At 46.0% G+C, this 17,255-nt stretch overlaps 1 protein-coding gene across 6 annotated transcripts in view; it reads left to right on the top strand.

Moving 5' to 3' along the window:
* Positions 1-9,377: 9,377 nt before the first annotated feature.
* Positions 9,378-17,255, top strand: part of GIT2 (GIT ArfGAP 2) — a 79,607-nt gene continuing 71,729 nt past the window's right edge. For all 6 annotated transcript variants that reach the window (XM_069961350.1, XM_069961347.1, XM_069961349.1 and 3 more), the window contains exon 1: positions 9,378-9,599. Coding sequence is in view for 5 of the 6 variants with exons in the window: in XM_069961347.1 (XP_069817448.1) it covers positions 9,548-9,599 (52 nt within the window). In the remaining variant the exon portion in view is untranslated. The remainder of the gene's footprint in view (positions 9,600-17,255) is intronic.

The following is a 17,255-nucleotide window of genomic DNA, read 5'->3' on the forward strand; positions in this document are numbered from 1 at the left end:
GCAGGGCTCTGCTCACCAAACATATGCCTCAAGGCTGGGATAAGTTTTCTGTTAGGAGGGCAGGATGTATGGTAACTCTACACCTGTTAGGACAGAACTGGAGAGAAACTTCTAGAAGTGCCTGTGATAGGCCCAGAGTTTAGTGTGGTGGCTGACAACTTGCTCTCAAGCACATAAAATTAGCACATAACAATTAACCCCATAGTTTCCTTCAGTGTAATTACTGTAAAGAAATAGTGCCATCTTGTGGCCAAAAAGTAGTAAGCACCTTTCCATTGAAAACCCTGTAATACACAATACTCCGTACCAAACACAATACTCCATACCAAACGACATACATAAACAGACAGCAATGGCACACAGCATCTCACGCGTTCCGCCATCATCGCCACCGCCTGTTTAAAAAAGTCTTCCCTAGGGTAGCTTCACATGTACCGGATTTGCAGCGGACTTCACGCTACGAGTTTGCAGCGAAATCCGCTGCAAATCCTGGTACAGTGAAGTTGAATGGGTCACATACCCGCAGCGGAAATTTCATTCCGCTGCCAGTATGTTACCAGGCCCCTTTAACCGCCCGCAGCATATATTACCTGCGTGTTGGTCCCCATCAGCCAATCAGTGGTGCCTGTGCACTGATTGGCTGATTGGGACCGACGGGAGCCTCACATGCACCCGGGCAGGTAGTGTATGCTGTGGGCTGCGGGGGGTTAAAGGGGTCTGGTCACATACTGGCAGCGGAATGAAAATTTTGCTGCGGGTATGTGACCCATTCAACTTCACTGTACCAGGATTCGCAGCGGATTTAGCTGCAAACTCGCAGTGTGAAATCTGCAGCAAATCCTACATGTGAAACTACCCCTAAACTGTTTTAACAAAAGGTATACCCTTATACCACTAGATGCCTAGGCAACTTCGTACCCTCAGACCCCTTGTGGGCAATAATTTAGACACAGAAAATCTATTATAATTTATATACAAGAAAGAAGAACATATACATAATTTCCTTGAAGTCTGGGAAAAGCTTTATTCAAACAAGCAATATAAAGTTTATTGTTTGTAACACATTGGTTTTACTGAGCTCTGTCCTATTTTTAACATTTTCAGATTTTTTTTAAATTTATTTATACATCTAGTGTAGTGTTCATTGATCTTGTAAATGTAAATAAATATGTTCTTAGTTTTCTCCCCCTAGTGGCAATTTACAAGATGGTGCATATAGGGAAGATCTTCCCCGTAAGATGACGATGATGGTTGACATAGCCTGAGATGAGGAATGGGATGGTATAAGAAATGCTGAGCTACTTTTACCTTTTGTTATTCCGTTGTCAATCCTGTCTTGAGGCGATCAGGTCATGTCTATCAGTCTGGTGGCAAACCCCTGGCAATATCTTACACATTTGTACAGCATAAAGAGGTATTTCCATCCAAAGAAGTTATCCCCCTAGTCACATGATAGGGGGTATCACGCTGATCAGTAGGGGTCCAATCAGTGGGATATCCTCTTATCACAAGAATGGAGGTGAAATGTCCCCCAGAATAAACAGAGCGCACCTTGCATGTGCAGGCAGAGGTCTATTCATTCTCTATGGGGCTTGTGTACATTACCAGCACTGAGCTTGGTAATGCTTGGAAGCCCCATAGTGCGCTACATTTATTTTGGGGACAATTTTCTCCCCAATCAGGGTTGTTAGAGGTCCCAGCAGTCAGACCCCCAGTGATCAGTCGCTATTCCCTGCCAGTGAGATGGAAATAACTAGAGATCAGCTAATTTACAGTAATAACAAAATGAAGCACATTATCTCTGCAATCCGCTCATCTGCCGGCTGCCTTTTAACTCACTGCTGCTCTGTGCCGCTCCACCTCAGGTGCTGGGAAAAGCTGGATCCAGTCCAAAGCTACAGTGCTAACCACTGAGCCACCATAATGCTATTTTGTGCTACATTTGTAAGCCAAAATTATGAAATTTGGAAAGATTTGCATATCTCTATGTTCTGAAACCATTACTAATTTTCATTTACAAAACATTGCCTAAAATATTGCTGTGTGAAAGTAGCCTAAGGGTACAAACACACACACCGTATATGCAGCAGATCTGCAGCAGATTTGATGCTGTGTTCAGTTATTTAGATCTAATCTGCTGCGTATCTGCTGCGTATCGCAGCAGAAAATACGCTGCGTATACGGTGTGTGTGTTTGTACCCACTTGCCGGATCCGCAGCGAGTCCTCTCGCTGCGTATTTGCAGGGAGACTCGCTGCGGATCCCGGCCCTATTCTTTCAATGGCAGACAAAATCGCAGCAGGGATGTACAGCGAGTTTGTAGCCGTAGCATATACTTTACCTGATCCCGGCTCCGGCTTGCTTCGGCGGTTCCCGGTGTCTTCAGCAAGCTGGAGCCGGGATCAGGTAAAGTGTATGCTCGCTCCAGCCGCCCGCAGCCCCGGCTGCCTGATCACCCGCCCGCAGCCCAGGCTGCCTGATCACCCCCCCCCCAGCAGCCCCGGCCACCTGATCACCCCCCAGCAGCCCCGATCGTCCCCCCCCCCCGCAGCCCCGGCCGCCTGATCACCCCCCTGCAGCCCCGATCGCCCCCCCCCCCCACACACAGCCCCGGCCGCCCTACCTCCTCCCACCCCCGCAGCCACGGCCGCCCGATCACTCCCCCGCAGCCCCGGACGCCCGATCGCACCCCTGCAGTCCCGGCTGCCCGATCGCCCCCCTGCAGTCCCGGCCACCCCCCGTGCAGCCCCAATTGCCACAAGGGGGAGAAAACTAAGAACATACTGTATTTATTTACATTTACAAGATCAATGAACACTACACTAGATGTATAAATACATTTTTAAAAAATCTCTACAATGTTATAAATAGGACAGAGCTCAGTAAAACCAATGTGTTACAAACAATAAACTTTGTATTGCTTGTTTGGTGTCAGCAATTGAATAAAGCTTTTCCCACACTTCAAGGAAATTATGTATATGTTCTTCTTTCTGTATATTTTATATCTTGTATATAAATTATAATAGACTTTCTGTGTCTAAATTATTGCCCACAAGGGGTCTGAGCAGGGGCGTAGCTAGGATTCATGGGGCCTCATAGCAAAAAACTGTATGGGGCCCCATAAATCCTGTATGCCCCCCCCCCCCCCCGCCAAACACAGACAATGACGCACATATACACACACAGAGGCACCATTAACATATATACGCTGTAATGTGATGACACTAGTGCTGATGTATACACCATGAGTAGACTGTATACAGGGAAATCATATTAGTGTAATAAGAAATACTCAACCAGAAATAAAAGAAAATGCTGCAGATATTAGTGGTGGGTTCTTTTATTAGAGCCCAGCATTAATAGAAGCTGCTGCAGAACATCTTTGGGAGCAAACACACACATATACACCAGTGCTACAGACATTGCTGACATACACACACATATACAGTATGTGACCAGACCCCTTTAACCCCCCGCAGCCCACAGCATACACTACCTGCCCGGGTGCATGTGAGGCTCCCGTCGGTCCCAATCAGCCAATCAGTGCACAGGCACCACTGATTGGCTGATGGGGACCAGCACGCAGGTAATATATGCTGCGGGCGGTTAAAGGGGCCTGGTAACATACTGGCAGCGGAATGAAATTTCCGCTGCGGGTATGTGACCCATTCAACTTCACTGTACCAGGATTTGCAGCGGATTTTGCTGCAAACTCGCAGCGTGTGAGGAGACTCGTCTCCATTTGCCTGCTTTCTTTATTAATTTTGTATACTTTGACTAAATAAAAAGTTGTTTGGATGTGCAGCTCTTTTGTGCATGTGCTTTTTTTCTGTCTTTGAACAGGAACAGGAGAGAACATAGTGAATGTGGACTTCTCCTGGCTTTTTCTCCTAAATGGTCACTGTCTGAGCACTTTATGAAGACCAGCTTACTCATACATTGGTCTTAACGGCCAAATTCACTAAGAGGTGCTTGCCTCTCAGGGAATCTAGCCGGCCAGGCGCCCGAACCTATTCTTCAAATAGGAGATCAATAATAGATCAACAGGAGCCTTACTTCGGCTATCTTCGGCAGTGCCATAGAACAGTAAAAGAGGCAGCAATGCGCACACCTGTGGGTTTGTACCCTAAAGCTAAATTTTAATGACGAGAAGAGTGAAAAAGGCTGTAGAGATGGCTTTATTATGCCGCTCATAGGCTATGTTCACGATACATTATGGGGGAGATTTATCAAACTGCTGTAAAGTAGAGTTGTCTTAGTTGCCCCTAGCAACCAATCAGATTCCACTTTTCATTTTTCAAAGAATCTGCGAGGAATGAAAAGTGGAATCTGATTGGTTGCTAGGGGCAACTAAGACAATTCTACTTTACACCAGTTTGATAAATGTCCCCCTATGTGTATAGGGCAGCGTCATTCCATTGATTTTAATTACAACTTAGTAATAACAGACGTTATTAACCCTTAGGCGACCCTGGACGTACCTGTACGTCCAGGGCCGCCTCCCCGCGTTCAGAGCGGGGCCGCGATCTGAACCGCCGCGATCCCGGGTGCTGCATGTAGCCCGGGATCGCGACTATTAGTGGGCACGGTGTGATCGCCGTGCCCGCTAATCAGGTAATCGGAGGCAGCTGTCAAAGATGACAGCTGCCTCCGATTACCGGCTGCAGATGATCGGTGATGGTATAGTGGGGAGATCGCTGTCCCGGAGGAGCGATCTCTGTACCTGCTGCCGGCCGGGGACCATTCCAAGAAGGCGCCGTCCCCGACTCGGCATTCGTTTGTATTCAGCTGCAGCAGCCGAATACAAACGAGTGCCGATCTCATTGATCTTTGCTGTATAAGTATACAGCAAAGATCTCAATGAGAGATCTGAGTGCATATACTAGAAGTCCCCCAGGGGGAGCAACCCTAACCCCAGGGGGGCTTCTAGTATATGTGTAAAAGTAAAAATAAAAGTGATGTTATAAGTAAAAAGCCCCCTCCCCCAATAAAAGTCTGAATCACCCCCCTTTTCCCATGTTATAAATAAAAATAAACAAATAAATAAATAAACATGTTTGCTATCGCCGCGTCCGTAATCGCCCGAACTATTAATTAATCACATTCCTGATCTCGTACGGTAAACGGCGTAAGCGCAATAAATCCCAAAGTGCAAAATTGCGCATTTTTAGTCGCATCAAATCCAGAAAAATTGTAATAAAAAGCGATCAAAAAGTCATATATGCGCAATCAAGGTACCGATAGAAAGTAAACATCATGGCGCAAAAAATGACACCTCATACAGCCCCATAGACCAAAGGATAAAAGGGTTATAAGCCTGGGAATAGAGCGATTTTAAGTGACATATTTGTTAACAATGGTTTGAACTTTTTACAGACCATCAGATACAATAAAAGTTATACATGTTATATATCGTTGTAATAGTAACGACTTGAGGAACATATATAACAAGTCAGTTATACCCCAGGGCGAACGGCGTAAAAACACAACCCCCCCCCCCCAAATATAAGAAATGCGGGTTTTTTTTTTTCAATTTCACAACACTTTGAATTTTTTCAATTTTGCTATGGCCTTTTAAACACAAGGAGGAAAAAACGAAAATGCAAAAATTGAAATTGGCCGGGTCCTCTAAGGGTTAAAAAAAAAAGTACGCCTTTTTTTTTCTATACAGCATGAACATAGCCATACTCTGCTTTATTCTGTGACTCTTATGTGAAATCCTGCTTCCACCCACTGCACTGGATTAAAGTCCGGCCAAGAGTATTTTTTTATATGTTATTGTCAGGACGGGGCAGGTAGGGACCGGACATGACGGTGAGCCCTGATGCTGAACCCATCAACTATCCCTACTCACTTGCCTCAACCGGCCCTAGGCGGTCGTGGACAACCACAAAGATGTTCCCTGCGCTGGATATGTGCACACAGAACAAGACAGACAAACAAACACAATATGGGATAGTCAAACAGGCAGGGTCATAACCAAATGGGCAGCGTAGTACAAAAACAAGTAGCAGTCGGCTAGTCAAAAGCCAAAGCCAGGGGTCAGGTAACACAGTCGAGCAAACAAAGGGAGTTACAACGGGGATCGCAGGAGTAGACAAGGAGGAGCTGGGATCAGGGTATAAACCTAATTAGCCAGCAAAGAAAGACTGGCTTCAGGTTTCTTTTATGCTGACCAAGAGCTTGGTCCGGATCCTCATTGGACCGACGCTCTGATCTCTCAGGCTCCAGATAGACAGAGAAACCAGTCCATCACACAGACTAATCAGCTGCAATAATCAAGCCCAGCAGCTTCTTAGCTTAAAGTGACTGTACCACCAGGCCCAGGCTGAAGCACTGGAGGCGGGCCGACCCACCCTTAGTGGGAGGAAACCCTAGCCCCTCTATGATAGGGTTCCATTGATTCTAATGGAATCACGTCATGGAGGGGCTGAGGTTTCTTCCCACTGGGGGTGGGTCGACCCGCCTCCAGTGCTTCAGCCTGGGCCTGGTGGTACAGTCACTTTAACTCCTGCATTACCAGGAAGCTGAGAAGAAAGCGGGTGTGTCACACAAAAGCAAAAACAGGCCCAGTTCACACCAGGTTACTTCACAATCCTGACAGTTATTACTTATGGAAAGTTATACAAATTCCTAATGTACATTAATTATGGGAAATGCATATATAGGGATATTTCCCTTGATTTAGCAGATCATGAAGTGTTGAAATTCTCTCAAAATTCGTGACGTCACGAATCAGGGTGTAATTCCTATGGTGTGTCCAGCAGGGGGATAGAAGTCTATAGATTGTATTGTGTCAATGGGGCTGTATGTAAGTAATGGAGTGTTATGTTTTTGTACTGAAAAGGAGATCCAGCTCACCACACCTGCAATCCTTTCACCTGTCCGGTGGTCGGCAGTGCAAGCTTCACCCAGAAATAGTTGTAGAAAGCCAGCAATCCAGGATATCATCCACAAAAATTTTATTGAAGTCTTCACATAAAAAACTGATTTAACAGCAGTAGCTACTTTGCTTTATTGATTAAGTTTATGGAATACTTTGGGGAGCAAGTATCCTTACTCCCCAAACTTTTCCATAAACGCAGATGGCACTAAGCAGGGAGGGAGAGAGGTGCCTGTGCATATAACTACCTCCCCCCTCCCACCCTGCCCGGTGCTGCTACCACATATACAGTACAATGTACTACTTCCCCATAGAATGAGTAGATGATGGGGATGTAATACCAGGGCCGATCACCAGCATCCCCCCAACCAGCCCCCCCCCCCCCGCCACTGCTCTCGCATGTCCCCTTACATTACCTGCATTCCCCAAACCTGCTGTCGCCACATCTGCTCCAAGATCACTGCAGCTCCTGCCAACTTGTTCCCTGATGTCCCCCCGGCAGCTCTCCTCATCCGGCAGGTGCAGCAGTGAGCTTGGAGCAGAAACGGCGGCGGCTGGTTTGCGGAATGCTGGTTATGTAAGGGGACATGCGGCAGCAGCGGCGGCGGGGGGGCTGGTTGGGGAGATGCTGGTCATGTAAGGGGACATGCGGAGGCAGGGGGGCTGGTTGGGGAAATGCTGGTCATGTAAGGGGACATGCGGAGGCAGCGGCGGCAGGGGGGCTGGTTGGGGGGATGCTGGTGATCAGCCCTGGTACTACTCCCCCATCATCTGCTCATACTATGAGCAGATGATAGGAGGAGTAGTACAGTGTATATGTGGCAGCAACACCGAGCAGGGAGAGAGGGGGGAGGTAGATGCACAGGCACCTCTTTCCCTCCCTGCTCAGTGCCGTCCACGTTAATGGAATACTTTGGGGAGCAAGGACACTAGTTAGATGCACCGGCACCTCTTTCCCTCCCTGCTCGGTGCCCTCCGTTTGGGAAGTGCCTTGCTCCCCAAATTTTTCCATAAACATAGTCTATCAATAAAGTGTAGTTTTTACATTATATTACATCTTCCATATACTTCAATACAGTTCATAGGCTTCTACATATAGTGCGCCCCCTGCTGGACACTCCACAGGAATTACACCTGATTTGTGACGTCACAGTTTTAGGATTTTAACACTCCATGATCTACTAAATTAGGGAAAATAGCCCTATATGTGCATTTCCCATAATTAATGAACATTAGGAATTTGTCTAACTTTCCATAAGTTATAACATATTAAAAAATACTTTTGGTCAGAGTTATCCTTTAAGTTTACATTAAAGGGGTACTTTGGCAGATTTTTTTTTCTTTCAAATCAACTGGTGTGAGAACGTTATGTAGATTTGTAAAATACTTCTATTGAAAAATCTTCCTTATAAGCTGCTGTATGTCCTGCAGGAAGTGGTGCTTTCTTTCCAGTCAGACACAGTGCTCTATGCTGCCACCTCTGTCCGTGACAGGAACTGTCCAGAGCAGGAGAGATTTTCTATGGGGATTTTTACAGTACTGTAAAAATTACAAATCCAGACGGGAGGTTGGTCAGTTAACCACACTGGTGATAATAGCATCTCTGAAAGACAGTCAGGTTACTGTCACTGTAATAGTCCTAGTAATTAAGATGTCACTTTTACTTAAAGGGGTACTCCTACATTTTATTTTTTATTTCAAATCAACTGGTTTCAGAAAGTTCTATACAGTAGATTTGTAATTTACATGTATTTAAAAATCAGCTGCCTCCCCTGTCCATGTCCAGAGCAGAAGCAAATTCCTATATAAAACCTCTACTGCTTTAGGGCGGGTTCAGACTACGGAATTCGTGCGCCAGACTACGGAATTCGTGCGCCATTCTATGGGGCGGCCGATTCGATATCCGTCAAAAGAATTGACATGTAAATTTTTTCGGCGGAACTCGGAGTCCGCCCGTGCATAGAATGGCGTCTATGGCACGGGTGAGGAGGAGTGCGGCCGTAAGCACGTATTAGCAACGGAATCTGCCGGATTTTATCCGCGCAAATTCCGTAGTCTGGACCCGCCCTTAGAAAGTTCCTGACATAGACTGAGGTGGCAGCAGAGAGCACTGTGTCAGACTGAAGAGAAGACACCACTTCCTGCAGGACACACAGCAGCTGATAAGTACTGGAAGACTTCAGATTTTTAGATAGAAGTAAAATAAAAAAAATACGCCAGAGTTTCCCTTTAAGGCTTCTGGTTGTGTAATTTGTGTCTATAGGGGGCTGGTAGTTGCCATCAGTCCAGGCTCCTGATGTCCCCGTGCTGGAGCGGATGTGTGTGAGGTGACACGGGTGGACGGGACCCTCTCATCCTGCCGTCACTCACTATATTTACACTCAGACACCGGCTCCACATTCCTGCGCTGCGCCCACTGGGGGGGAGGGGTGCGCGCCCCCGCCGCCTGTCCGCCAGCACGCGCGTCAAGTGGAAGGGGGCGTGTCGTGGGCGGGGCAGTCCGTCAGTCAGTGGCTCCGGGCTGTGTAGCGCCGCTTAGTGTCGCTCAGCCCTACGCCCGGCTTTGTGTCCCGGGACCGCAGCGTCGTTGTCAGCATCTCCGCCTCGTTTATTGCATCGCTCCTCCGAGCGGAAAGGCGGGCCCGGGCCCTCGGCTCTCACCATCATGTCCAAGCGGCTGAAGAGCCTGGAGGTCTGCGCGGACTGCAGCGTGCAGGGTGAGCGGGCGGCTGTCAGCTGACGGCTGGGGGGCGGCGGGGTCACCGTGCTGGGCAGCAGGGCCGGGGGGATGTATGTCGGGGCTGTGCTCCAGCAGGACGCTGGGGGGCTCCATGCTGATGACACTGGGGGGGCTGGGCTGCTCATACTATACGTGGGCACCGGGGGGCTGCACTACATGGGGAGTGAGCTGGGCCAGGATGCAGACCAGCTGTGCCCTGTTTACCATTCCAGCCCTGGCACAGACTGCTGCCCACTATGTATGTATGTATGTATGTGTAATAGAAGCATTGCCCAAATACCATATCATCCCTGGCACAGACTGCTGCCCACTATGTATATATGTGTAATAGAATAGCTGCCCAAATACCATATCATCCCTGGCACAGACTGCTGCCCACTATGTATGTATGTGTAATAGAATAGCTGCCCAAATACCATATCATCCCTGGCACAGACTGCTGCCCACTATGTATATATGTGTAATAGAATAGCTGCCCAAATACCATATCATCCCTGGCACAGACTGCTGCCCACTATGTATGTATGTGTAATAGAATAGCTGCCCAAATACCATATCATCCCTGGCACAGACTGCTGCCCACTATGTATGTATGTATGTATGTATGTATGTATGTGTAATAGAATAGCTGCCCAAATACCATGGCATCCCTGGCACAGACTGCTGCCCACTATGTATATATGTGTAATAGAATAGCTGCCCAAATACCATATCATCCCTGGCACAGACTGCTGCCCACTATGTATATATGTGTAATAGAATAGCTGCCCAAATACCATATCATCCCTGGCACATACTGCTGCCCACTCTATATGTGTAATAGGAGGACTGCCCAAATACCATGTCATCCCTGGCACAGACTGCTGCCCACTATGTATGTATGTGTAATATGACGACTGCCCAAACACCATGTCATCCCTGGCACAGACTGCTGCCTACTATGAATGTATGTGTAATAGGAGAAGCACTGCCCAAATACCATTGCGTTCCTGACACAGACTGCTGCCCACTATGTATGTATGTATAATAGGAGAAGCACTGCCCAAATACCATGGCATCCCTGGCACAGACTGCTGCCCTGTGAGTCTGACCCTCTGTCTAGATACCTGGCACAAACTTCTGCCCTGTGTGTATGACCATCTATCTAAATCCTTGGCACAGACTGCTGACCTGTGTGTATGATTCTGCATCTACATCCTTGGCACGGACTGCTGCCCTTTGTGTCTGACCTCTATGTACACCCCTGACGCAGACTGCTGCCCTGTGTGTCTGACCCCCCCCTATCTACATCCCCGGCACAGACCCCCTCTCTGCATATATGTAATAAAAGTAGCTCTATCCTACCACAACATGTAGTATAACCTCAGTTTTCTTCCCCTGATGCTCCCAAGCTCGCCCAGACGTTCTTCCCCCGGTCACTGAACTTTCTTGGTGCAGTGTTCACTTACAGTTTGTGCCCATAGGATAAATCCTAAATACGTTGATAGAAGAAATGTGACATTTATCAGAGACTCTTATGTGTTTCTGCTGTCATTACAATAGAAGTATTGTGAGCATGTGTGTAGGTAGTCACATGGCCTGTAGTGTTATGGTACTGGTGTGAATAGGCAGGAAGGTTCGGAAGTCTCTCTCTAGTGGTTATTGGGGGATGTCACCTATCACAATGGCCTGGCACCGCTTCCTCTCAGTAGTCTAAAAAAAATAAAATAAAAGTGCCAACCTGTGAACGGCTCCTTCAACTTCTGTTTACCTGTGTTCTAGTATTGCCTATTGGGACAGCTCAATTACTATCAATATGGCTACCACTACAGCTCCTGTAGGTTTACCAGTCAGTTTCTTTAGGCTCTAGAACAGGGATGGGGGAACTTTCAGCCCTCCAGCTGTTGCAAAACTACAATTCCCATCACAGCTGGCTTTGGCTGTCCAGGCAAGATGGGAATTGTAGTTTTGCAACAGCTGGAGGACTGAAGTTTCCCCATCCCTACTCTAGAACAATCTTTTTACATAGATGTAGGAATATAGGAGAAATCCAGAGAAAATTTTTATTAAAGTATTGTATTGCCCCCCAAAAGTTATACAAATCCCCAGTATACACTTATTACGGGAAATGCTTATAAAGTGCTTTTTGCCCTGCACTTACTACTGCATCAAGGCTTCACTTCCTGGATAAAATGGTGATGTCACGACCCGACTCCCAGAGCTGTGGGGGCTGTGGCTGCTGGAGAGGATTATAGCAGGGGGACACTGAGGGACACAGGGCATTGGAGGGACACTGAGCATCCCCCTGCCATCATCCTCTCCAGCAGCCACAGCCCGCACAGCTCTGGGAGTCGGGTCGTGACATCACCATGTTATCCAGGAAGTGACATCACCATGTTATCCAGGAAGTGAAGCCTTGATGCAGTAGTAAGTGCAGGGAAAAAGCATTTCCCGTAATAAGTGTATATTGGTGATTTGTATAACTTTTGGGGGGCAATATAATACTTTAAGGAAAATTTTCGCCAGACTTCTCCTTTAAGACTCTCTGTACATCATTATTCTGCCCTACACTTCCCGTATACATTAGCAAGCTTGTAAAATGGGATCATTACATACATACATACATTACATTCATTACCTAAACTAGTCCATCGGGCAATAAAAGTCAACCAGACCCATTGCCAGTACATGTACATAAATGTCAGCATCCCATTTTGACATTTGTCCATGTAAAAGTGAAGCTTAGGATGCAGTTAGGCCCAGTTTACACATATAGTTCGGTTCTTATTTTGAACAGTATTTTAGCCAAATCCGAAAAACGTGCAGATCTTAACATTAAAGGAGTTTCAGCTAACATGGGCTAACATGTCACGACCCATGTCCCCGCTTAGCCCAGGAAGCAGCTGAGGGATCGGGACCCGGAGGGGCTGACAGCGGACCCCAGAGCCAGGGAGGTAGGTGCATGTAGTTAGGTTCAGCCACCTCCTGCCGACCCTTTTGAAAAAAACATCAGGCATCGGACATCTCCTATTTCTCTATTGGTTCCATTCTATGTTTTGGCTAAAAATGGCAAACAATACTGCATTTGTGAATCCAGCCTTAGGCCGGCTTCACGTGGACGTAACATGACACATTCTTGTATCCGTATGGCTATTGGCCCAATCCATTTCTAGCCGCTCTCCGTTTGGGTCAGGCTTGTACTCAGTTGTATTACTGTTGTGTGAAACAGGCCTTAGACATATTTGCATTCAGAGCCCTGGGAAAGCTGAATGACAGCTGTTCTGGAACATCAGTGGAGGCCAGTTTTTGTCATCACCTATCACCTTTAGATATTCACAATTTTATCAGGTGTTGGTTTATTTTTATTGTGGATTTTCTTGTTACTTTATGGGAAACCGTTTATTAAATAGAAGCTTTGTTACTCAAAAGCACAAGGTGAAGATGTGGGTCAGTACCGGCTGCGCAGAGTTGCCCTAAGGCTAGGTTCACACTGTGTTTCCAGCATCCGTTTAACGGATCCGTTTTTTGCAAAAAACGGATTGCAAAAAACGGATGCATTTGTGTGCATCCGGTTTTGCTCCGTTTTTCCATTGACTTCCATTATAAAAAAAAACGGATCAAAACGGATGCGTTTTTTTTTTGACGCACAATAAAGTACTGGTGACACTACTTTTTTGACCACAAATAAAAACGGATCCGTTAAACGGATACTAAAAACGCAGTGTGAACCTAGCCTAAGCAAAACATTGATTTTATGAGTGGCATAAAAACCCTTATACAGTTATATGCGGTGACTTTATTACTTTATTTTTACCCTTCACATATGAGCATGGATTGTGTATCTAGTACGGGGACAGATACTGTGTAGCACTGTACATATAAGCCCTGCTGAGAGAGGATACATGTAACGTCTGCTTAGTGCGCACCAGAAATCTTGGTGAGATAGCGACATCCTGTCTTGCTGTTGTAGTGCTGTGTCTTTTCTTCATGTCCTGTCGGCATATGTCACAGAAATGCCCTTTTTAGGTTTGTCTTATATTCAGCATGCAGCATTAGGTAGGTCGGTAGTGAGCAGAGTCTGTAGCCCGACGCCCAAGTAGCTGTATTTGTCAGTCGCTTATTAGTTTCAGATAAAAGTGGCATTTACATTGTTGGTCAAGACAGGAAGAAGATTGCAGAAGTTTTGCTCCATAAGCGATTTTTTTTTTCTTCTTCTTCCACAAGATAGAATGATCCTTATCTAGTATTCAATTGCACTGTGTTGTCCAGGGCTGTGGAGTCAGTGTCAAAATAAAAAATAAAAAATATACCTTTGATTTACATATACAATACCTGGAAACATTTTCAGCATACTTATTATTATTATTTATTATTATTTATTATTGTTATGATTTATTATTTATTAGGAAATCTATAAATTTGTCGACAGTAAAAGGTATTAACAGAGCCTCTTTCTTAGATGCAAAACTAACAGCGGGTTAGAAGACTACGGCTGCATTCACACGTTCCGTGTTCCTCACAGAACACGGACATGGAATGCCTGTAACGGACTCTCTCCCACCCGGGAAGCATCTGTGATAAGATGCTGGGAGCCGGGAACTGTACAGATATGCGCCACGCTGTAATGACAGAGCCGCGCGGCTGATTCATTACAGCACGGTGCATATCTGTACAGTTCCCCCGCTCCCAGCATCTTATCACAGATGCTTCCTGGGTGGGAGAGAGTCTGTTACAGGCATTCCACGTCTGTGTTCCGTACGGAACGTGTGAATGCACTCTTAGGGTCCTTATACATAAAGTGATTTCTCAGCAGCAAATGATCGATGTTCATCGAGAAATCAAGCAAATGGGCCGCACAAATGATAATTGTATCGTTAGTGCCGCTTGGAACTGACGACACCGATACAAATCTGTGCTGTCATATGTCCGATACCTGGCTCTCTGGTCCTCTGGCTGTATCTTCAGGCTCCGCCTCCTCTGGCTGTCAATCATTCCAAAGAAGGCAGTGGCCTGAAGTTACAGCAGTGGCCAGAGGAACAGAGAACCAGATGCCAGGTCACATGCAGCGTGGCTGGTAAGTATACACTACTTATGATCTGAAAACTGACAGCACAGATATATGCATATCCATGCAGTCAGTTTCCATTTATCATGATTGACTGCAAAACCCTGTTTAGACAGGAAGATGTGAGAGTGATAAAGATACATTTTAAAGCTGATTCTTAACAGACAGTTAGCCAATATTGGGTCCGGTCTTCCACTGATCGCTGTCACTTCTACACTGGCCGATCATCGGCTTCAGGAGTGTTTCAGCCCGTGTTAAAGGCCCCAGGGCCGGCGTCAGCCCAAGGCTCACCTGAGCAAGTGCCGGGGCCCACAGCATCTCTAGGGGCCCAGAGAGGGAGAGGGGCCCGGTTTTCTGATGATCATCCCGCTCACTGTAGTGCAGGGTGAGAATTGAACATCAGAAGACACAGGAGATGGAGCAGGACCTGCACAGAGAGAGAAGAGAGATAAGGACCTGATCACATGACCTAAAGGTCCTCAACCTTACAGTGTGGAGAGCATATGACAGAGAGGAAGAGGGAGAAGACTGAGCTGTAACTGCTGTGTTGTGTCAATGTCAGTCAGGGTCTGTCAATGTTTGTTTGTACATGTTAGTGGTGTCATTGTGCATAGTGTGTAAATGAGGGGCCCGCTGAGGCTCTGTCACCCAAGGGCCCACAAAAACCTGGATCTGGCCCTGAAAGGCCCTTTACCTGCCTGTTCCCGTAGGACCTATAGTGCACACGGGGTGGTATACTATAGCTGCTCATCACTGCAGAGCACCTGCTTAAGGGGAGGACTCTGCTGCCACCTCTGTATATGTCAGGAACTGTCCAGAGCAGTAGCCAATCACCATAGAAATCCTCTCCTGCTTTCCAGACTGGAAAGAATACACCACTTCCTGCAGGACATACATTAGCTGATAAGTACTGGAAGACTGGAGATTTTTAAATAGAAGTAAATTATAAATCTCTGGCATTTTCTGGCACCAGTTGATTAGAAAGGAAAAAAATATTTTCGCTGGAGTAGCCCTTTAACTACAATGCTGTTTGTAGTACATATTGCAGCTCTGTAAAATGCAGGATAGTGTGCATAGCCCTCTAGAAATCAATGAGCCTTAAATTTGTTCGTAATTGCGGATCCGCGATTACGGACAAATTTACGGAACATATAAATAGGGCCTGCGGCTGTCAGTGACCCTTCTTTATACTTTTACTGGCACCACAATGTAACTGTACATCGTGGTGCTGGTGCTAGAAGGTGTTAAAATTAAAGCATACCAGTCATTAGAAGAAACTTCTGACAAGTCTGAATGTTCAGTCTGCGACCAGCGGGGAGGTGACTGCACCGCCATTTGTTCCTCTCCCTGCTCTGTGTCTATGTGAGCTGAACGGCCCATAGAATTACATTATGCGCCTGTCCAGGTTATTTGATATAGAGTCTGGTGAGAATGTGCTATGGGCGGGCTGATTGGTCATGGTTTGAACACTCGGCCGGCCGATCAAAACATTTGATATGTATATTTGACATGCCATGTCATACAATACACTTTGGAGTCCTGACAGACAGCTTAGCTTCTGATTTTCGGAACAAATAAATGCAGCAAAAACACAAATGTGGAAACACAGCCTGAGAAGTCCAGCGAAAATTTTTATGAAAGTATTGTATTGTCCCCCAAAAGTTATACAAGTCACCAATATACACTTATTACGGAAAATGCACATAAAATGTTTTTTTTCCCTGCACTTATTACTGCATCAAGGCTTCACTTCCTGGATAACATGGTGATGTCACTTCCTGGATAACATGGTGATGTCACAACCCGACTCCTAGAGCTGTGCGGACTGTGGCTGCTGGAGAGGATGATGGCGGGGATGCACTGGAGGGACACTGAGCATCCCTCTGCCATCATCTTCTCCAGCAGCCACAGCCCGCACAGCTCTGGGAGTCGGGTTGTGACATCACCATGTTATCCAGGAAGTGAAGGCTTGATGCAGTAGTAATTGCAGGGAAAAAAGAACTTTATAAGCACATTTTCTCGTAATAAGTGTATATTGGTGATTTGTATATCTTTTGAGGAGCAATACAATACTTTCATAAAAATTTTCATCAGACTTCTCCTTTAATATTTCTTTTTTGGGGTTGGCTACAGGTCCTCTTTAAACAATACCTGTCATAAAAAAAAAAAAAAAAAAAAAAAAAAAAAAAAATATATATATATATATATATATATATATATATATATATATATATATATATATATATATATATATATAATATGTGTGTGTGTGTTTTTGATATGTCAGACATATATAAACCTTTTTTTGGTCAGGGTCTGAACGTTCGTTACAACAGGTGGGGAGATGACCACGCTGCCGTATTCCTCTGTCCGTTCTGTGTCTGAAGCCTAGATGGCCCCATATGTAAGTAGGAAGAGCTGGGAGTAAAAGCGCTGTGTGCAAACTTCTCCTGACTTATTTTCCTAATCAGTCGCATATCAAAAACGTTTTTTGTTTTTTTTAACCCTTAGAGGACCCTGCCAATTTCAATTTTTGCGTTTTCGTTTTTTCCTCCTTGTGCTTAAAAGGCCATAGAACTTGCATTTTTT

This window comes from Dendropsophus ebraccatus, chromosome 3 (genome assembly GCF_027789765.1).
Source record: "Dendropsophus ebraccatus isolate aDenEbr1 chromosome 3, aDenEbr1.pat, whole genome shotgun sequence".
Classification (NCBI taxonomy): Eukaryota; Metazoa; Chordata; class Amphibia; order Anura; family Hylidae; genus Dendropsophus; species Dendropsophus ebraccatus.